This window comes from Aulonocara sp. 'chitande type north' Nkhata Bay, linkage group LG20 (assembly GCF_057382095.1).
Source record: "Aulonocara sp. 'chitande type north' Nkhata Bay isolate Kocher_YH1m ecotype deep benthic linkage group LG20, A_spYH_male_GT1.1, whole genome shotgun sequence".
Taxonomy (NCBI): Eukaryota; Metazoa; Chordata; class Actinopteri; order Cichliformes; family Cichlidae; genus Aulonocara; species Aulonocara sp. 'chitande type north' Nkhata Bay.
Window position 1 is genome coordinate 14127230 of NC_141363.1, and position 23380 is coordinate 14150609.

The 23380-nt window shown below is 40.3% G+C and overlaps 1 protein-coding gene across 2 annotated transcripts; it reads right to left on the bottom strand.

Moving 5' to 3' along the window:
• Nucleotides 1-6188: 6188 nt before the first annotated feature.
• LOC147305301 (Krueppel-like factor 15) lies at nt 6189-20028 on the bottom strand. 2 transcript variants are annotated; one of them, XM_086277743.1, is made up of 4 exons: nt 19806-20028; nt 19062-19170; nt 16463-18032; nt 6189-9472 (listed from the first exon to the last, which is right to left on the bottom strand). In XM_086277743.1, the coding sequence occupies exons 3-4, from the start codon at nt 17944-17946 to the stop codon at nt 9295-9297; spliced, it is 1662 nt and encodes a 553-aa protein (XP_086133869.1). In that variant the 5' UTR covers nt 17947-18032; nt 19062-19170; nt 19806-20028; the 3' UTR covers nt 6189-9294. The 2 variants fall into 2 exon arrangements, with proteins under 2 accessions (XP_086133869.1, XP_086133868.1); XM_086277742.1 differs by lacking the exon at nt 19062-19170 and having other exon boundaries at nt 19806-20025.
• Nucleotides 20029-23380: the final 3352 nt, after the last annotated feature.

The window sequence follows — 23380 nt, forward strand, 5'->3', positions numbered from 1 at the left end:
GCTAATTTTAAGTCTAGTTTAAAAAAAAGAAAACTCAAGTTAGACTGTGAGGGCGGTGACAGAGAATTCACATCTCGTCTGAGTATAAATCTAGAGTGGGGCACAGTCAAAAGAGTCCGATCAGCTGACTTGGAAGCCAAGTAGGGGTGTAAGACATTAGAGATGTAAGAAGGAGCAACACCAAACAGGAGGATCCACTTTAATTCTAAGCCTCACTGGCAACCAATGAGGAGAAGCTAAAAGATGTAATATGATCTCCTTTTCAGGTGCCTGTGAGAAACCTAGCAGCAGCATTTGCCAGACGGTTGGTTATTACAGTTGTGCGTCTCAGGCCATGATGGATGCTAGTGAAATATTGGCTGTTGTGTCAGCTCTCCTGGTTGGGTTTTTACACTGTCTAAGCAGAGATAGCTGAGTATTCAGCAACCAGATGCACCAGCCACATATTCAGTTTTAGGATGAGTGTAAACCATTGTTCAGTCAGCTGATCACTTAAACCAGTGGTCCCCAACCCCCGGGCCAAAGACCCATTTGGTACCGGGCCGTGAAAGTTGAAGCTCGGATGTGAAATTTATGGTTTTCAGGGTTTTTATCATTATTTTTTTAATCGTTTTTATCGTTAACTCAGTTTTCCTGGGTCTTTTCCCCTGTGTTATGAATAAATCTTCTTTTTTTTTGGTACTGGTTTTATTTTTTTGTACTTATCCGCGACACCTTAAAGGCCGGTCAGACATAAACCGGCCCGTGGCACAAAAAAGGTTGTGGACTGCAGACTTAAACCATCCAGAGGCACTATTTAATCTTTACCTGTGGTTTAGTTTGAATCTCTTTCTATTTGGGATGTGCCCGATAATGCACTGCCGCATGGCCCATGCCAAAAGGTGTCCCAGTAACAAAGATGTCACCAAAACAAATGATCGCCAAACCAGTTCCAACACCAGTGATAAATGTTTCACTGTAAACTAAGCTGTAATAATTTGCAAAAGGTCAACAATGTAGATTTGACTGACATATTTAAGACAATATTATTTTATTTGCTACCACATAAATATTGTTCAAATGGTTTATGCATGTCCAATTCATTAAACATGGCCAAAGGTTATAAAAATCAGGTCAACTATGTACAAGCAACCCTTATGAGTCAAACAGTTTTTCTACTGTTGGCTCTGTGTGATGACAATAAGAGCACACAGCTCTTGTTGTCATGTTATTTTTCCATAATCTGGATCGAGGAATGTGCCCTTGCAGGAAATTTACTGTAAACACATGTAATTTATTAAAAGTGACATATAATGAAACATAGGACAAGTCGGTCAGCATGATCGGCACTGGATGCAGTGCATGACTGAGTGGATGATGGGGGTGCTGAATATGCAAACTAACAGATAGCAAAGTGGAAATAATTTAATGGACTGAGTACATGGACTAGCTTGCTCATAGACTAGACCAGACCACTAGATGAGCTGACAACCCTCTACTACCAATTGTCTGCTGTACTGGACCAGAACAGCCCAATAAACAAACCACACCAGCCATAAAGAGGACACTCATTCAGATCATGCAACATCAAATGTAGTTTTTCTTCACTTTGTTGGTACTTCCATGACTACAACACAAACAGGAGTGGAAGTAGCTAATGTGTGCCCCTCAGCTAACTCAGAGACTACACATGTTGTGTATATGGTGCTAACTGTACACATGAATCACAAATGAAAGTACCATAATGGAAAATGCAGTGAGCCAATCTGTGAATAATTTATTTGTACGTTTGTTGACTTTACTCAGAGCATCTCATGCATATTGATAGCAGCTGGAAAACTAAAATATGAATTTCCAAGTAGTCCAGCTTGTGCGGATAATAACAATATATGACATGCATAAGCCTGTAATTGAAGGAAATGGAAACCTAAAGGCGGTCTGAGGTTCAAAGGGTTAATCTGGGCTATAAGGTTTTATGAAAGGGACTCAACCACAAGGCTGCATTCCTGTTGCTCTTTAGAAATTGTGCTTAAATTTGATTTTCAGCCCTGAAATTTTCATGTGGCTAAGTCCTGTGGGAAAAAAAGAATGACAAAGCACAACATTTCAACTCACACATGTGGACTCATATAATTTAGAATATTTGAGGGTCTTTAACTAGGCAAATGTTCTTTTATTAATGGATTTTCATTAGTATTCTTTCAAATTCGACATGGCTTAATTAGCTGTAGTAAATTTATTGCGCCTAAAAGCTTATGCTGAGAGGAATCATGTGGAAATATTTTCCAGATTTGATTGATTTCATATGGGATGAGCCTTGGTCATCTTCACTGACTGCCTGGTCCGCTTTCTTTGTAAACTCACTCGTTTAAGTTCCTTCCTTTGCTCATCTGAGCTCTGAAGTGATTTGTGTCTAAAACGAGTTAATAATGGGGAACCCTTGAAGAAAGCTACATTCAGTAAATGTAAGAAATCCAAATTCTCAGAGTCCACAATCGAGTGCAGCTGTGTGTTTTTACTCTGCTTGTATGTGCTGTTTTAATACCATACACTGTATTCATCTTTTTCTTTAGTTACATGCTCAGAGTAACATTTTAAAGCAATCAGCCTTAGCTGTATATGGTTCAGTATACCTGACATGCAGTAACTTAACTAACCTTCAATTTTTTTCTCTTCTTTCAGAAAAATGTTGGAGCCATCAACAGAAAAAGGAGCCTCAGTGCTAAATCTCAGACGAGCAGCCAGGGTCTAGTTCAGCTCCAGATGTGTTGAATTAAATCCTCCTGCTGCATCCCAGAATGCCTCAGAGACTGCGCTAGCTCATAAATCAACGCGATCTATATCTAGAACAGACAAGACACAGACACAGCTTGTTTTGCTACCTTTTTTTTAGCACCTATATCTCCGCTTTTACACAGTGACTCAGCAAACATGCCAGAAAACATCTATTCTATAAAGTGTTGTGAAAAACAGGGGGGGTTATGTGGTAGGGAGTAAAGGAAAGGCTCTGGCTATAACAGCAGTGGATGGGGGTATAATTTCCATGAAAATTTGCCATGTGGTACAAATCTTAAACTGACATACCTCACGTCTCCCAGCTTTAGGTTTTTTACGCAACTTTCCGGGAAGCTTCTCTTTTTTTTCTTTCTTGGATCTCTCTTTCTGAGCTACATGTGGTTAAAAAACATGTCTATAAACTATATATGTGAATAAGTTACCCTTATATAGCACTTGAAACGATGTTAAGGCATGTCATTAAACGTTTGTGAATTTTATCCTGGCTATGTGGGATTCTATTTTGACTTTTGAAAACAAAAAAGACTTGTAGCAGTCTCGCACTTTCCAGACAGTAAGGGAGAGACGTGTACAGAGGTAAAAAAAAAAAAGGAAATAGAGTATAATATTTGAGCTTCACAGCAGCTCAACAATGTTCTGAGCAAAAAGGTGCAAACAGAACACATTTTATTATGACATTAGCCTGCTAATTTGATATAGATAACCATAACCATAACTGCTCTTGCTCTTGACGGAGGCGGTTGCACTTTTCTCCTCTCCTCCTCCTCCTCTCCCTTAGCTTCCCTGCTTAGCCTCTTATGTCCTTGTCTAGTCTCGTGTTTTTTGTATTACTTTTCCCTGGAACACTCTTTCACAGTCTGTTCTCTAAAACCTAAAAGAGGAATTATGGATTTGATCAACTGGTCCCTAAATGCAATTGACACCCCTTTCTCAACGAGAAGTTTGGGCTTGGGTGAGCCTGAGTGCTGAAGATATCTACCTATTCGGAACCATGGTAACAGGGTTCTTGCTGATCGGAGCTGGCTTGGCCCCGACTTATCGAAGAATTAAGAAAGCGGAACTGGCTGTTCAAACCCCCACAAGGCTGCACGCTGGGACTGAAACGATGGGACGAGGCATGAGTTTCTCAAAATGGGATCATTGAGTGCAGCACGGATAAGATCTTGGAGAGGCTTACGGCTGCCGTGAATACTCAGAATAAGACCTCTGAGCGCAATGTGGATTACATCTCAGAAGGGCTCACTCGGAATAACATCTCTGAGCGCAAATTGGATGACATGTTGGGGAGGCTCACTGTGGTCGTGAGTTCTCAGAATCGGCTCTTTGAGCACAAGAATGACAATATCACAGAGCGCAAGTTTGATAACATCATGGAGAAGCTTACGGCTCTCCAACGGGAGATTGAGAGACCAGTGTTGGACTGTTAGAACTGCTTTGAAATTCATATGAGCTGTTCGCACTAAAGTAAAAAGCACCATCACTTCATGCGGATACCCTTTCGGCGCCAGCTGCGGTCGCAAAGACTGGAGCTGAACAAAAACACCCTGATAACGACTGTGTTTAGTCTGTTCCTTCCCATTTCATGCAAGGCCACCTGGGTTGGCTGGAAGACTGTTTACTTAGCCTAGCAGGGCGAAGGACACTGTCTCAGCTGAACTCTGGACACGCACACACATACATATACACTGATGCACAAACTCATCCCCCTTCCCTTTCCAAACGCCTTTGATGCTTGTTCCCTCCTGGGAACACGGCGGGTCTGAGCCCGCGCTGGAATGGTAGCGCTGGGCAGGATGGCTGCTGTGTTTGCTTCGGATTACTCCTCACCCCTCACCCGAACCTGTGGCTTGTCACGTGTTCCATAATGTTGTGCTGTGGACATTTATGTGCTTTTTTGTGCATAGGAGCTTTTTTGTTTCCTGTTCTCATGCTGTCCTCCCAGGAGCCCAGCATGAGGAGAGGTCTCTTTTTTTCCTCTTGTACTTTCCCATTGTAATGTACATTTCAGTGTTTGTTTTCTGTAACGCTACCGATCTCCGACCTGTATCCCCATGTGATGTCTGTGTTGTGTGTGTAAGGTCGGGGGGGTCCTATTTCACTGCAGGGCAACCTGCACGTGGCGAATAAAGCCTTGATTGATTGATTGATTGATTGATTGATTGATTGATTAACCAGTGAGGCCAGCGGGACAAAATCTCATTTCACACACATAATAACTCCAGTCAAAAGCAGTCAAATTTTACATTGCTGAAATGGTGATTAACAGCCAGAAACTGTCAGTCAAATGTATTTGTGTCAAAACATTAGTGATGCAAAATGCATCTTAAGCACCTTAATCAATTAAAGAATGTAAAGATCACATCTGCATAAAAAATAAAATGCATACATCTGTTACATACGATCTATTGCTTATTTATATGGACTTTGGCAAACATAACGCTGTAAATTATTAGCTTTGTAGTTGCTAGATACTTCACACTTATTTAACACTTAGCTCACTGTCTGTACCTATCATTTGGTTTTGGGCACATTAGCACAGGTTTTTATATGTGAATCACCTGTTGTCAGTAAAACAAAAAATTGAAGAGCGCAATGATTCGGAACCAAAACAGTTGATCTAAGTTCTATACATCAGTACTGTAGTGTAACCATTGTACAGAAATGTGCACAAGAAAGTATGAGACAAATATAGGGCACTGGCTATTTTTGGATGTATGTGGTTTTGTGCGTTTGTTCAGAGCCAGACATGTTTGACTGAGTTTTCAAGGTCTGTCCAATATATACAGAATATTTCTGTTAATATGCAACACTTTGTCCTTTTTAAGTATGAGATATATTTAACAGGGTTAACTGTAGCTTAGGAGGAAGACCAGATTATATATTAATTGGTAGTTTGATTCCTGGGGCATTTAAAGATGATTACTTATACACTCTTGTAAATCTAACTCATGCTTAATTGGTCTATTATGCTCTATCTATTAGAAGTAGTTATCTTGCTGTATTCTGACATTGTAGTAGTAATTTACTACAGTGACATTTAATTAATTAATTAACTCACTCAAGTCAGCAAGCCTAGGTTTGGTAAAGCCAATCACTTACAGCTAATATTAGATGGCATAAGCAAACCTTAGCTAGAGACTATATCAATCTTATAACTAAACAACAACTATAGATATTGATAGTGTCAACACTTTTTACTCTTTACTCTTAAAAGCACTTAAAATAAATGCACACATGCAGTCAGAAATAAATTCATTTTGTCATTCCCAAATAATGTGGCCCAAATCTGACATTTTTTACTGTATCATGTGACTGAAAGTCTCTCAGCAAAAACATCAGGAAAGCAATATATTAAAAAAATCTAATGAAACACTTATTGGCTGTTTAAACAGTAAAAGCAAGTCGTGTTTGTTTGTTTTTTTTATTGTAAATGTTTTACATTGTAGAACAAAAGCAAAAAATAACATTTTTAGCTTTTTTGTTGTAGGTATGTACAGAACACATCTGAAAATGACTTCAGTGTTTCATAACACACGGACAATTTTATTTCCAACTCAGGTGTAATTTCAATTTGTTTTATTTTCAATGTTAAGCCAAGTGCATGTAAATAAACTGTTGCTGATATGCATTTTTTTGACTTCTTACAAAGAATGCATCATGAAACATGTAATAAGTATATTGTATGTGTTGTGTACAGACCTCACAAACACTAAGTCAACTAATTTTAAAACAATATATTTGAATTATCATGTTATGTACACTTTCTTTACAGTTTTAAAAATCTTTCACAATCACAGAAATCACTAGAAGAATATTTCAATTCTCTTTTAGATGAATATAAAGTATTTACATACATTCACGGGATCACGTACGACACTCTTTCAGAAAAGTGTTTCTTCTAATTGCATGGAAGGAATGGCTGACTGAGTTAACATACTTCCTTTATATAGCGTCACTGGTGGCAAACCAAAGACTACAAAGGGTTTGACAATCACTGCAGGTTTCAGCAAATCATTAATTTCTAAAACCACAAAAGTCTTTCTTAAAACCGCATTTTAAATCTGTTTCAAATCTGTGAATTTTGTCAAATAATTCTCAACTTTATGGCACAGAAATTTCCTCTGAGCTCCTCCTATGATATTTGGTTTAATTCAAAGGAAATTCAGAATAAGAGATTAAAGCAATCTACTCAGTTAAGTGAGATATGAAAAAAAAGCTTAACAGTCACTGCTTCCTTACAGTACAATACCTCTTTTAGAAGAATTGATATGTTCAAGACCAGCAATAGTGTTTCTTGAATGCTTTTGAAAATGGTATATATTCTGAAAAATGTGCTGTAAATTCATGTTTGGGCACAACCAAAGTAAGAAAACTTACTCATGAAGATTTCCCTTTAGATGTGGCATTTGATGTTGCAATGACACTAATTTTCCACTCTCAATGGAAAGTTAACTGAGCTCTTTTAAGTTTTAATCTGTGGAGAAAAGTAGGACAATATCTATTTGATGCCTCTTTAAGCAAGATCCAAAATATTTCATACATTAATTAATTAACAATTTATTCTCTTACAAATTAAGTCTTCAGTGATAAAGCACTGATTTTAAAAATGCAATACGTACTTGGGTATTTTGCCTCTGTTGCAGTTGGTCACTATTAGCTAATACAAGTTAGCTAACACTAGCTGATGTTAGCTAACATTTTATAATGCTAGTTACTGTTTTGTAATTGTACATCATTTACGCTATGCACTATGATAAACGATTGAAGGTACTTATAATTTTCATATGTACTGTGATCCTGTCATTGCAACATGTGACAGCATTGGCCAGTTCTTTAGCAAAAACAACATAGCTTATCTTTAATCTTTTTACTTTGGTGTCCTTGGTGCTAGCCTTAATAACTGGCTACCAAATAGACAAACTCAATTTGACAGGTAACGATTTCATTTAATTTCAGATGTTCAAAAAATCTGGGGCAAGACAAAAGATTCACATTGATGCCAGCAGATTTACCATCTTGTATCATATGACAGCAGTGACATAAAGTAAAGAAAGTCACATTAAGTAATAACTGATATGGTATAACAAAATCATTAAACAGAAGTTGTGACATTTCATGAGATGAACAAAGACAGCGTTTTAAAGCTTGGCTTTAGGGTCATCAGCTTTGATCCAATAAAGGCCATTAAATTTACAATTATTACGATAAGTAATTTTTTGACAAGATGAATCAAAAAGAGTCAGACCGCATTAAGATAACACAAAATTCTCAGAATTCTCAGTATGGGCAGACAACCAAAAATGTCATGTGTATCAGTGCAAATTACATGATATTTGTTGGTGAGCAGTAATTCAACATCAACTTGAGCTTTGTTCTTGTGTTTGAGGTCGAAACAGACTCTAAGGCAACAAAGAGACTTATTCAAAGCTAATGGAATGTTGGTGTATCTTTTTATCTACTGAGAAAGAATTAAACCAAGACCTTAATAGTCCCCATTACTTCCTAATAGTATGCCCAGTAAGCCCTTGTTGCTATGCAACAAATGAAATTCAAGCCATTAAGCAGTAAGTTTTTGCTAGTATTACTTTTCAAAACATTTGGCTCCAGGAAGAGTATAAAAAGTGGAGGTTTTAAACAGGGATGCATGTGACTAGTCAACTAGATGTTTAAATCCTACTGCTATTGCTAGTCAGCACCAGAAATATTAGTCAGTTACACAGACTGGTACACCTGGTAGCAAGATGGAAAGTAACCAGATTACCACTAACCAGCTTGGTTCAGCAGTATTTTGACGCAGAAAATGAATGGTTGTATGTCACCTGTGCTAGCATGCAAGCTAATGGCAAACTAATCATTGTATCTGTGTGCAACATTACATACAGCTCAGAATTCCACACATGTCAGAGACATTTAAAATGCAATCTGATCACGGAGGAACGCGATTGAAAGTTTCACATAGCTCTTAGATACAGCCAATGTTTATCCTCGTCCATTAAGTTTTCATTGTTTTCTACCTTTTAGACAAGTCAGCTAATCTGATTCCTTTTTTTTTTTGTTTAAACAACTAGCAAATTAGTCGCTATAGCATCCCTAGTTTTAAATAGTAGCCAACCCACCAGTGTTATACCTTTTATTGATATAAGGCTTTTGATTGAACATAGCAATAACACACACCCCAACATGTAAAAAATAGCAGATCTTTCTCCAAATTAGGTTAGCTAAAATATCTGAGAATAAAGTTGTAATATACAAGAAGCTTATTCCACCTGTGAGGGTGCTTTGTCAAGTAACAGTTTTCTGTTTTAGTTCGTTACAGTCTTTTCCTCGTCACCCAATAAATTATCACAGTACCATGAGTGTACGTCACGCACACGTATTTGAACATAAACACACTTGGGCAAAAAGGAGTCCGGCGCAAACTCCTTTAAAGGGCATCTGGACTATCACCCCACCACCCTCCTCTGTCTTTCGTCACATTCCCTCCCCTTCCCTCATATCTGTCAGGCTGCCAGAGCAGGGTCAAAGGGGTCCATTTGCAGAGCGTCCTGTCCTGCTGCTTCGTGGAAAGCGGTGGACTTTGAGGTGTTTCGACAGGTGATCACTGCGAGCAAACTTCTTCTCACAGACTATACACTGGTATGGTTTCACTCCTGAGTGGGAGCGGCGGTGTCGGGATAGCTCGTCCGATCGAGAAAACCTGTTGGAAGGAACCCCAGCATGTGGTTAACAAATTAATCAAATTTTACTGTACATTAAAAACATTTGGCTATAATAATTTCCCATTAGTGCTTCCAAATGTTCCATTTTATTATTACTATCAGTAATGTGATCCGTTTGTACACAGCTATTGTTATATATATATATATATATTAAAAACAAACTAAAAACAAACTAATGTAGTCACGCTTTAAGCTGCCAAATGATATAAAAGCCATGCCAGCCTTTTTTATTTCAGGGTAATCTGATAGATGTGAGTATTGCCCTGCGACTTGAAGTTAAAGAGCCATCCCATATTTAGCTTAACACATGAGCACTGTAAATCCAAACCCAGTCTATTCCTGGCCTGCTCCGCTGTGGTTTCTATGGGCTTCGGCCAGCTTGGGTATCAAGTCAGTGAAGGGTTAAGTGGATGACAGAGCAGTGCCTTTATACCTTGATTTGGTTCCGTATATATTAGTAAAGCTGTTAAGATTTGAACAATCTGCAACACAGATTGATTTTCTAGCACATTTCCAGGAGCAGAGGCAGGCTGTAGACATGAAGGCGATAATTCAGAGATGTAAAGATGTCACTCACAGTTATTTCAAACCATTTCCACTGTAGACATGTATTACACAACTGGCCTATTCATCATTTTAATAGGCCAGTCATAAAAAGAAGGTAAATGACAGAGCTTACAAAGCTAAGCAGTGGCATCTGAGACAGCAAGAATCTTAAAACAAAACAAGACGACTCATGTTGTTGATATGGAGCTCTTTCTCTATTGCAAGTCCCACATAATCTCATATAATACTCCAGAAAGTACAGATAATCAGTCCCCAGTGTAACAAAAGAGTCTGCAGCCATAATAGCTATTATGTGAGACACAATGAGCCAATATGCTCAAAGGTGGCAATGCTAACATGTTTGTCCTGAGCAGGTAGAATATTTGCCAAGTACACCCTTACAGCTTTCAGAGACTTTAAGATGGTAAGTAGGAGGCAGGTGCCAAGGTGACACAATAGCGAGAAATGTTTTAGCTAACCTGTCTGCAATGATCTTTAAAAAAGCATCTGTTGCTGCCAGTGAATCTAGAAAGTGTTGGCCATTTGTGGCCATTTTCCAAACAATCTGAATCCTACCACTCTAAAAAGAGAAAGACTGGTCACAAGTGAAAACATTCAGGACAGGTGCCAATCTTCCCAGGAATGGACTTCCCAGCAAATTCACTGCAAGGTCAGATCATCCAGTGCTCAGAGTACCTGCAAAAAGCCTAAAAGCTACAGCTCAGACTTTACAGGCCTTGGTTAGCATGTTTAATGTTAAACTTCATGACACTACAATTGGAAAGGTTGCCAGGAGAAAGCCTTTTCTCTATAAAGCTGCATTTGAGTAAACCACAAGACTTTTGAAACAATACCCTTTGCACAGATGAAACCACAGTGGAGATGTCAGGCCATAATGCACATCACCGTGTCTGGAAAAAAATGCAAAAAATGCAACCAAACAACTAGAAAAACAACATTTCAGCAAACACAGCTCATACCAACTGCCGAGCCGGAGGTTTGGACTTCTAGTATTCCAGAGTCAAATGTAAGGCCATCAGTCTGACAGCTAAAGCTTGGCCTAAACTGGATCATGGATCAGGACAATGATCCTTTTGTTGTAAAGGAAAAGAATCAAGGTGCTACAATGGCCCAGTCATGTGTGGATCTCAACATGACTGACATGCTGACCTTAAGAGAGCTGTGCATGAACGAACGCCTGCAAACCTCAATGGACTGAAGCAACGAAGAGTCAGACCAGATTCCCCCACAGTAACAATAATAATGATGAAGTCACACATTATCATACATTGCTGTTAAAGGTGTTTGTGCACGCTAGTGAATACTGGGGTGTACTTTCTTTTTTGTGACTGTATTCAGTAAAACCGCACCATATAACTATTTGCTTTATGGTCTGTTGGGGGCAGCACATGGGGCTGACACTAAAAGTTATGACATTCACCAGTTATTGTCTAACCATGTTACAAAGGACCTTTAGGTAAAACAAAACGCAGTTACTGATATCAAGTTGCAAAGCTCTCCAAATGTGTGAAAAACACTTTTTGTTGCAGGCTGTTTGAAAAGTTAACTGAGCGACAGAAAAGAGGCAAATGAAAGGTGTCTTTCTAGCTCTCTTACACAAACACAATGTTTACTACAGTATATACTACAGCTAGGGATGATTTGCTCATCTCTTTGTAGCCCTGAATGCAGTTATAAAATGCCATTTTATAAAGCTAACAAGCTCATCTGTTTGTTGCACAACTACAGTAGAAGACACAGCAGAGCAAAATAAGGAAAGAGTTGTAGTTTGGATAACGAGCCAATGGAAACTTCTATGACAGGTTTCTTTTCATTTGACACCCTCATGTACCTCTTTACATTTCACACAGTCATTCAGTTTTGTTAACAGACAGTTATGGCTTATTGGAGCCTTGAATAACATTAATTTTGTGATAGACTGTCTACTGAAGTCTTTTACCTTTGTGTTGAAGGGATTAGTGGGATTTTTTTAACCTAGTTCTCCCTACCTCAAGAACATGTCAAGTAAACAGAAATAAATACTGATCCATGTCTTTACGTTCTCTTCTTTATGCGACTACACTCTTGGTAATTGCTGGATGATGTGAATGCAAGCATTAAACCCTAAAGCATTACTATATCAGCTACAAGCTTGGGCATGGTAGAACCCATACATGTGTACTCTACGACTAAATTTGGGCTGAGCCTATAAGAACTATAGCATAATGTACTGTAGCCAGAAAGATCTTTCAAGAGAACATTCATGCAGGAGTTATGCAATTACTCAACCTCACTCTCCTCACATGTATGTTCTTTGGCGTAACGCCTGTTCTCTTTTGTCACCCCACCTTCTCTCTCTCGCCACCTCATGCCCATTCTTGCTATAGTTCTTTGTCTACAATTTTAGCAATGTCACTTTTTCTCAGCTTACATGTCACAGATTGTGGACAGAGAGAGAGAGTGTCCTCAAGCTCAGTGAGTTCAGCGAGTTCATAAGTGCTACAGGTTGGGATTAGGGGCAATTTTCTGAGTTTGTGCTTTTCACTGACGTTTGTGGCTTTTGTGCCTCAAGTCCTTGGGGCAGCTTGGCGTGGAGCTGCACAACACATAGTATACATAACAGCGTGGGCCCTGTGGGAAACACACGCAGGTCTTGTTCTAACTTGTCCCTGAACTTAGATCTTCCGCCAAAGCAGCATTCAAAGAAAACAGCCTAAAAGGTGTGGCGGTAACAAACAGTAACACAGATGCTGGCATATATATAGGTATAGGTATGCCTACTACATGTTAACCAACACAAAGGCCATGAAACTCTTCTGAAGGATTTTTGCAAAATAGATATTATCTTTTTATCTAGCTGAATAGCAGCAACTTTCCATCCACTGTGGTCCCCGCCAGATCAACAACCCTTCGTGAGTGATGGATCATAAACTAAGCACCCTCTCTTCCTTTCCCTTTGTCTCTCTTTTGAGCTCTAAGTGTCCAAATCTGAGGCTAAGTTTGACTGTGACAGCCCCGTCACCACCCAACATTGTTTTGTTGTAATGATGAATGCATCAGCTGACAAAGACAACAAGCCACAGCCCTGATGACAGATGCCGAGCACGCACACGCTGGAGTGTTTTTACAGCAAACTTTGGGTTCCAGCCCAGATTCTCAACACAATCCTCACATGAGAGCCTCAGTGCAGGCCGGAGATGAAAATGCTCCATGTTTGTGTGCGTGTATGGGTGTGTGTGCGTGTGTTGCTTGTATGTATGTGCTAATTTAAGTGTTTACATGTGACCAGATGGTCACAAGAGGGGAAAAAAATTCCAAAAAGCTTTAAAAAGGAAAACCGTTTGGCAAAGGAAGGAATATAATGTTGACTGAGTTATCTGTGGGAATCCAGCCAATGAAATACCTCTCCTGTCTACTTCAGAGGAGCCAACACATGGATCTACTCTAAGGTTACAGAGGGTACAGGGAGCCTGACTTCTTACTTCACGTCCATTTCCTGACTCAGAGGGAGAGGAGTGTGGAAGAGGTAACTTTATAATATAGTAAATTGCTGCTGCTGTCACGTAAAGACGTTGGAGATGAAGTTTTGAAAGAACATTTAGGATCACTTAAAGAAACATGTAGTACTCAGTGTTTGCATTTCCTGACAATACAGATTAAATCCAGTCATAAATGAAAGCGAGTGCACCATTACACCTGACCAATCGAAAAACATGGCTAATGTTGCCACACTCTGTCAAAATACACTCGTAATCCAAACAAAAAGATCTAAAGTTTAAATAAGTATCAGCAGAGTTTTCTCCACCACATAACAAGCTCATTAATTTCCCTGAAATAAGAACTCCATCTAACACCTAGCTGGTTTCTGAGCTGTAGCACCTGCATCTTTCTCCTCTTCGGTGGACCTCACTGCCACTAGCATAGTCGTGGTGAGTGCTTAGCTTGCATGTCCTACTTTAACATGCACTCAGCTGTCTTAGCACCTGATCACGCTCACTGAATCAACAGTATGATTGGAAACATTCCTGAGATTTTCTTTTTAGTCACAAGGAGCAAAAATGTGAAGAAATTTTTAACAGCATCACATTGATTATTGTAAAGAGTAACTAAATAACCGATTACTTGAACTACAAAACTAACACGTTGGTATCCCCAGTTTCAAGTGATCTGCAAGTGTCTCTCTTTTGAGCTCTAAGTGTCCAAATCTGAGGCTAAGTTTGACTGTGACAGCCCCGTCACCACCCAACATTGTTTTGTTGTAATGATGAATGCATCAGCTGACAAAGACAACAAGCCACAGCCCTGATGACAGATGCCGAGCACGCACACGCTGGAGTGTTTTTACAGCAAACTTTGGGTTCCAGCCCAGATTCTCAACACAATCCTCACATGAGAGCCTCATTATGCATTACGTCCATATGTCTGCCACTGATAACAATAACACAGCAATGCAGCAAAACAAAGCTCGATACAAATTCATTTTGGGCTTCAGATCAGAAGTTAGCTTAGCTTAGCATTAAAATTTGAAAAGGAGGGCAGAGCTAGCCAAGTGCACCTTTTCAAGATTACTAATAAAAGTGCTTTTGATCTCATCTGTTTGGTCTGAGGAAAAAGCAGAAAACTAACATCCACAAGCTGTAACTGTTGCTTTCCAGTGAGTGCTCGGGTCCAGTGACCTCATCAAGTTTCCCCTGGATGCCTTAAAACCTCCCTATAAAGCCAAGACATGAGAGTCGTATCACTCATCTCATCTGTCCTTCATCAGCAAGCTTGATGGAATGATACAGGTTACCAAAGGACAAGTGCCTATAGCATGGAAAACATGGAAAAAGTATGTCTTAGACTCCAAAAAAGAGATCATTACATACATAACAAGTGACAGATCACAATAACTTGATATAGAAATACCTGGATGTTTGTCCATCCATAATGTTGTTAAAAAATGTCTGACATGTTTTTTTAATGGTTATAGTTGTAGCACGGCCTCCTCACAGTGTGTGCTGATTGCAGGTGTAACTCTGCACCGGACAACTGCTGAGCTGGACCACCATATCCAACATATCACTCCATGACAAAAACACATTAACCTTTTCACTCTAACTTTAACCTAAATTTAAATCTACCCTTTACTTCAAATCCTTAGCAGAGTTATTTTAATGTTACCAATGCTTGCCCTAATGTAGGCTGGCCTTTGTCTATAAGGCTCTATATGCACACTCTTGGGCAACGACTGAAATAAATGACCACTGCACCAAAGATCAAAGAGTTCAAGTAAGGATTTCTTATTCAAATCTAGTCCATGATTTAAACATGGAAAAGCTACTCAGTTTGCAGCAAATTAGACTTTTACCTTGTATCCTACACTGATAACTTTAAACTTGATTCTGCACTAATGCTCTGCTGCGAGAACAGGAGTAAAGTGGTTGCAGACAGTGAGCAAACAAATGGAATAACTAACAGGGGACAAAGTCTGCATGCAGACAGCTTCAAAAGGCACTCTATCTAATCTGCAATTTTACCACGGTAGAAAAACACACAGATAGCCGGGATACAACCAACATGTAGAAAAGAACAAATTGTAACCTTCTAAAAAAGCCTTGAGTGCAGCTTCCCTGACAATGACCCATTCCTCCGTTCACTCCCATCCATAAACTAATCAAACAGAGGTTCCTGAATCCTCTCTCTGTGCATTTAACATACATTTATACCCTTGTTAAAGTTTTCACTCTCTTGTAAAATGATATCTTTGGTTCTTTCAGATGACGTGGGGACATCAAAGATGCCTCAAAGACAGATAAAGGATGTGGAACAATTTGCTCTTCCTCCAAGAAGCAAAAAAACCCTTCTAGCATATTTCAGAAGTCAAAAAGGACAATAAGACAGCTTAATGCTGCTGCACTCGATGGATTACATTTCCTAGAGTATCACTTCTTATCAGTATTAACCTGACAGTAGAGTATTCTTCATTACATGACACATTAATGTGTAGCACTGTGGTACCTCATTAAAGTCTGTACACAGTATTCAAGTATCCTATAGAGTGGAAGTCGATAATCCTGGTTATTGTAATCTCTGTAGTGTAGATACGGATTTATATGCAACATTAAACCTCTTAGTATCCACCATGTAACTGGTTAACCACATGCTAAATAGGAAATTTTACAAATGAACTTTAATACATTCATTTTGACATTACATGATTTCTTTTCCATTTGGGTGATCCAAATAGATGAAAATTCTTTAAAGGGGGGGGGGCATGACCTAACTCACTCCCTACTCTTAACCCTAGGTGGGTTGCTGGTTACCTGGTGGATGTTATAAGAGGCTAAAGCAATTGAATGTGTGTCATGTGAAGCTGGCTTGCTCTTCACTTCATTTGAAGTCATACCAGCTTTACTATAAAAACATTTGGTCCCACTCACCTCCATCCACAGCCAGGCCATGTGCAGGCAAATGGCTTCTCCCCCGTATGCCTCCTCAGATGGGCTTTAAGGTGGCTGCTCTTGGAGTACATCTTATTACAGCCAGGAAAAGAGCACTTGTGCATCTTAATAAGGTCTGCGACTGCATTCTTCTGGTACCTCTGACCTCCAGAAAGCACCCCTGTAGCCGAACTGCCACCTAACCCACCTTCCACAAGCCCTGTGGGTTTAGCTGCGATGGGCACCGGCGCGATCCGGACAAATTTGGACGAAGTGGTGATCCCGGCTTTGCTTGAGCTCGCGACGTTAGCTGAAGAAAGCAGCTGAGGCACTAAGGCAAAAGTCTGCCCCTGAATGTTAACCAGGAGCTGAGCTATTTTGATGTCAGTTGGGGCCAGGGTTTGTTGGGACTGGGATTTCTCAGGATTCTGTGTGTCAGATTCTGAAATGGCGCTGGAGTTTGGTTCTTGTTTGATCTGTATAGGCTGGATTTGTAGGATGACAGGCACATGAGAAGCAGAGCTGGAACTTTCGGATGAGGAAGGCAGTGATCCAGACTCCTCCTGTTTGATCCCTTCTGCATAGCTGGTGGCAGAGCTAGTTACACAGCTAGCATCTACCGATGATGATGAGCTGTCCATGTCTGATGCACATGGTGCATGTTTGGTCTCTGTGTGGGAGGAGAATGGAGAATGAGCCACAGGCACAGTTTGATCCGAGTTCTGTGACACTAGTTCTCCTGCTAATGTCCTTGAATTTTCTGCATCTACATCCTCTGATGTTGGGGACATCATCTCATCGCACCTTTCCTCTTCTTTTTCTACTGCCACAACCATGTTTTCCTCTAGGAACTCCTCAATCTCCTCTAGAGTGGGCTGAAACAGGAATGCCGCAGGATCCTGCAACTCATCGAGGAAGACTGGGAACTCGTAAGAATCCTCTTTGGCCTGCTGCTGCAGAACACTCAGCTGTTGCTCCCAAGCCAGCCCCGTAGGTAAAATGGGAACAGTAGGAGAAGAAGATGTGGAGGAAGGTGGAGAGGACAGGCACAGAGAGGATGAAAGAGTGTTGCTGCTGTTGCTGGTGTTAGAACTTAATGAGGTGGTGTGGGAGGCCTGAGACAGCAGGAGGTCTAGCAGGCTGTCTTGACTCTCTCCTCCCGAGGAGCTGCAGCTCCCACTGCTCCTGCTGCTCCTGCTTTTGTAGCTGGAGCTTAGGACATGTCGTGACACTGGGGACGAGGACTCGGGACTGGAGCAGAGGGACGAACGAGGGCTGGAGGAGTCACTGAGGTCGTCCTCAGAGAGCCGAGGAGAGGAGGAGAGAGTCACTCCTTGGTACAGGTGGTGGTGGTGGTGGTAGGTACACGCGTCAGTCACCATGATGCCACCATTAGTGTGGCAATAGAGGCAGCTATAGTCAGACTTTGGGGAGCCGGTGTAATACAGGAAGGTCTCCTCACCAAATGGTAAGTGATCAACCATTCCTGTGCGGATGAATGGCAGCTGGCTTTGCTTCTCTCTGCTCTGAAGATCGGGCTGTTGTGAACGTTCAAGCGTGTTTCTTGTTCCTACAAAACACAAATGATTACGTTTATTAGGTATGAAATTGAAAGAGATTCTCCACAATCCTCATCTAGTGGCAGCTGCTCAGACTGTGTTCAATTTTAATGAAATGGAACTTTTAACAGGCTTGTGTTCCTGGGTGATGGTTAATCCTAAAAAGTTCCAGCGTGACACAAACACAGCAATGCTGTCTATGAGGTTAATTTTTTAACAAGAAAAAATAACAAATAAGTAAACCAGCACTAACAGACTGAGAATGATCTCCTATTCTTTGTGGTTTCTACCTGCTGCCTGTTCAAGAGGTTTGCAGCTGATGGCACTTCAAAAGGAAAGTCAATCATGTGTGAAAGAAGTGGAATTTAAAGACTGTGCATGTGTGCGGGAGCGTGGATGCTGCAGCTGCTGGTTCAGACTTCAAGTTGACCATGTGGAGTTTGGGTTTCCGGTTTCTTCTAACATTAAAGCCATATGGTCATTAAATGTGTTTTTCTACCTGTGGTCCTTTGCAGAGGTTTTGTCTCAAAGAGGACACCAATTGAAATTTTGTATCAATAAGATTTTCAATACGGCAGATATTCGACATTAAATCAGAATCAGAATACTTTATTGATCCCTAGGGGAAATTATTTTGGTTACAGTGCTCCAGTATAAACATTAACAAGACAGACAATGCACTAAGTAAGAAATAGACACAATATATATAATATATACATGACTTATATACATATAAGTCACTTATTGATAAATAGCTGAATAAGAGGAAGAGCGTGTGCAAAAGGGTGTAGCTATTGCAGTATACAGTGTGTTAAGTGGATGAGTTGTATAGGGAGATGGCCACGGGCAGGAATGATTTCCTGTGTAATGTAAAGCTAGAGCCCAAAAGCTTTCTGCAGTTTTGGAGTCAATCGGTGCCACTGCAGGAAGAGTGAGGGATTTAGTGCCTATTTTTATGCCAGAAAAACAATGCACCACATCTACATTTACGTGGATAAAAAAAAAAAAAAAAAAACCACACTAGACACAAATCCACTTACATGCAGTGAGTGGCTTATGATGATTAAACGCAACTCTGAAATCCCCCTTTGAAACCTCAAAAGGCTGCATGAAAACGGGACTAGAGACAAAATGATAGTGCGCCCTCTTCTGTAAAAGAATAAAAAAAAATTTAAAAAAGTTTTCAAGTGCAGAGATCCTAAGAAAAAAAATAAAACAAAAAAATGTTTTTGTTATGCACACACACACACACACACACACACACACACGAACTTTTATCTAATGTATGATCTCAGGCCAAAACAAGGTAACATCATATGACATTGAGGGTCTGGTGTTCTGCAGCTGCTGCTTCTACGTGATACCTTATGGGAGGGGGGAGAAAAAGGGGTTTGGAAGAGATAGGTTTGGCCACGTCTAAACGATCTGCCCTAGAGTAACCCTGCAGCCATTAAACATCAAACAAGAATTTTGACAGTATGGTGCTCTCCTGCTCTTAACCATGCTGCGTGCTTAGTTAGGTGTGGAGGTTACTTCGGAATTCACGGCATGTTTAACGCTGCAGGCTGACAGCTCCTCCGATCACAGGCACGGGATTACTTTTTTTTCTTTTTTTGTAATACTGCGCCAATTCGCTAAATATTTCTACGTATCATCCGGTAACAGCTTTGCGTGCATGCATGTCTTTCATCAGAGCCACGCTTCACTGCACACAACACGGATCAACAGAAGACACACAGTCACATATAAACAAGTATCTTTTAGCAAATCGCCAACACACTCACCTGTATATGCAAGCAATCCAAACCCCGCTCCTTTAAAGCTGAGCGCTTCTCTCCTGGAAGTCCGTGCGTAATAGTGCGTAATGGCAATAGAACTCCACCGCACTGTCTTCGCACACTCTCTCTCTCATACAGCTCTCACAAGATCTCTCTCCCTCTCTCTCTCTCTCTCTAGAGTAGTCGTTGGTTCGTTTAACCGTCACGTGATCGAAGTTCGGCATGTTATACCAGTGAAATCAGGGCTCACGAAGGCTCGTCTGCTCGGCGCACGGTAATTGGCCTTCGATGACGGGAGGCCGGCCCTAGTGCTTGGCGTCAGTGGAAAGAAAGTGTGAGTAAAGGAAAGAGAGAACGTGTGCCAATGAGGCTCGATCATAAAATCACTTTCATATCTTAGCAACTGCTCTTGAGGCTATTGAAGGCGCAAGTCATTTTCAACATTGTGTTGATGTGCTTCATTTGCATTTGGCAACTGGTAATATTTCCATTGCCCTTCCAGGGAGTGTGCCATGTGTGTTCACTGAAACCCTGCAACAAGAAGTGTCTATAATATTCTCAGTCAGAGCTGCATGTATTTTCTTTCCTGTATCACTTATTGTGTAGAAATAAATAGCTTTTACACGACATTACCATAGAGACTGTGTTTGAGGCTGACACATGATAAATCATAAATTAGGGTATTAAAGCTGCTAAAAAGTAACAGCCCAATTTTCCTGAAGGGAAAAGCATCAGCAGCTGCTGCCTAGAAAGCAAGCTGAGATTTTCGCTTTTTACAGATGACCATGTCTGGATAAGTGGCCAAGTGACTGAGTGAATGAGGGAGCTATTGAGCAGGCAAGAGAGCGTGTTTACATGCTGCCTAATGACATCAGTAAGAGAAGTTTTGCTTTCACTCCAGCTGAGCAGACCTCATATAAACACCTCCGCAGGGCTGAAGGAACTTTACTAGCTACAGCCTAATTTGATTTGCCTGCGTAGGTTAGATTACCGTTCAGTGTTTGGATAAATGATCCACTTTCAGCCTGCTTGTAAACATTAGAAGTGTTTCAGTGTGTACTTGCATGCAGCACAGTCACTGGCTATTATGATGTATAAAAACACACACACAATGCCACACTGAGGAGGTTCGTTGTGTGCATGACTCCCGTTGAGCACTTCCAGTGCCACTGCTGCTGCTGAAACTGCTACTGACACTCGTGGCACTGCTATTTTGTTCTAGTACAAAATTGTTATTGTTTAGTTAAATGTTCTAGTTTGTTTCCTAGGCACCAGGTGCAACACAACTGTTGAATTAGAGTTTGCCATGGAGCTAATTTGCATCTACAGTCTCAGTGCAGGAAATCATTAGAAACAATACAGTGCAGTACAATTATTAAAGTTAGGCTGACATCATATAAATATCATATGTTTGTCATATTTATTATTATTATTATTATTATTATTGTTGTTGTTGCTGTTGTAGAGTTTTTACTGTTGTGATTTGGTGCGACATAAACACAACTGAATAGAACTGATCTGAACCATTATTACTGCTGCTGTTACTAGTGTGACAACTAGCACTGCTTTTAAGCTACTATGACTACTAATATTGGAACTAGTATAATTATGATTGCTACTACCTGAACTATGCCTCGTACCATCGCTAGACTGCTATTCTCATTACTAATATTATGACTACAGAGGGTTGGTGAGATAGAAGAGGATGCTAGGAACAGGATGAGATGGAAGCAGATAGCCCGTATAAGAAGAAGGCTTTCATTGCTAATGTCATTACTAATGTTACAGCCTCCAGTAATGGTAGCCAATGGTAAAGATGAGGTTGGAGTGGTCAATTTAGATCATAAAGCCATAAAAAAAAAGTTGACTGAGATGATAGTGAGTGGTCAGCTTGTTTGCTGATAGACTTCTGTATAAATGCAGATTTATCAGAGAAGTTTTCCTCACTGGCCATAGAGAGGATACAGGTTCAATACTCCTTGGCGATGCTAATGCTACACCTTTGTCTTTGCTGTATTTCTACTGCTAACACTGCTATTATTGCCTTTGTTACTTCAAATGGTACAGCAGCACAGGGACCAATCAATGAATCAATCAACCAATCAATCTATTTATTCATAAGCAAACAACACAGGTTGACCAAAGTGCTGTACAAAGAGAAAAAGTAAATAATAAATAAACAAACACACAAATAGAAGATAAGACAAGAAGCTAAACAACTCCGTCACAATTAAAAGCTAGCAAGTAAAGATGCATCTTCAGGCGGGTTTTAAAAATGCTGAGTGTTGGAGAGGTCCTCATTTGAAGAGGCAAACTGTTCTGAGGTTTAGGCGCAACAATTGCAAAGGCCCAGTCTCCTCTGTGTTTTAGTCTGCTTCTAGGAACGATCAGAAGAACGTTATCAGCTGACCTTAGAGTTCTGTTTGGAGTATGTTTAGCTAAAAGATCAGAGAGGTAAGAGAGAGCTAATCCATTTAGAGACTTAAAAGCAAGAAATAAAATCTTAAAATCAATTCTAGAATGTACTGGAAGCCAATGTAAATGAGCCAACACTGGGGTAATATGGTCATGTTTGCGTGTGCCTGTCAAGAGTCGGGCTGCAGCATTCTGAACAAGGTGATGACGAGAGAGCAGAGCCTGGCTGATACCTAAATACAGACTAATCCAGTAGTCAAGCCTGGTGTAATAAATGCATGAATTACTTTCCTGCAGCAGGCGACAAAACATTCTTAAGCTTTGCAAGTGCCCTGAGCTGGAAGAAGCTGCCATCAAAGAACACCCCCAGATTGGGACAACTGGGATTACTGTTCTTATGGCTGTTTTCACAAATACAACTACCGGTGCTGCTATTACTGCTTTTGCTTATACTTACTAATTCTACTACCAGGCTACATCTATCAGCATGAAAGTTGTTGTAGTGTTTTTACTGCTGCAACTACTGATGCTGCTGTTACTACAATTATTGCCACAACAGCACCAAAGCAGTGAAGTGTAATTATAAATGATGTCATGAATGATTATTCAATTCCATTTAGCTGCTTCACTTTCACATTATTGACTTAATGGGACACTTGAGTGGAATCGGGCCTGTTATTAGTAGTTTTTTGCTCTGAAACACGAGAATCTGTTCATTGAAAGGTATTCTGTTTCCTACCACTGCTGCTGGATACAGTAAATACCTAACGTGAGGCTGACCGGGATCACAGTTTGAGTTTAAACATTCTTTCCCTGCTAATTGAATGGACCATGGCTCATTTACCAGAGTTTCAGCCTCTCTCAGTTGACACATACCTGAGTCAGAGAGAATTCCTGTAATGAAAGAAGAAAAAACAAGGAGATGAAGGACAAAGTCTGTACACTGCACCCTGTAAAGACTGTTTCCTCATGTAGATTACATCTTTGCTCATATCAATAGACAGCTTGTTAAAAATGTCAGGAAGCCCTGGTATCTTCATGAGCTAGAAGTTACTGGAGTTTGTGATTAACTGCAGGTCCCAAGATATTTTTCAAGCAAAATTTTGCTGGAAATTGTACTGCAAGAACTGTAGTGCTGCTAGTATTTGAGGAAATGCAGAGCTCAG

What these genes read in the sequence shown, in the direction of transcription:
- LOC147305301 (XM_086277743.1), bottom strand. Translation starts at nt 17,946, where the DNA reads ATGGTTGATCACTTACCATTTGGTGAGGAGACCTTCCTGTATTACACC. An exon ending in TGGCCTGGCTGTGGATGGAG is followed by an intron (nt 9,473 to 16,462) that starts GTGAGTGGGACC and finishes TCCTTCCAACAG; the next exon opens with GTTTTCTCGATCGGACGAGC.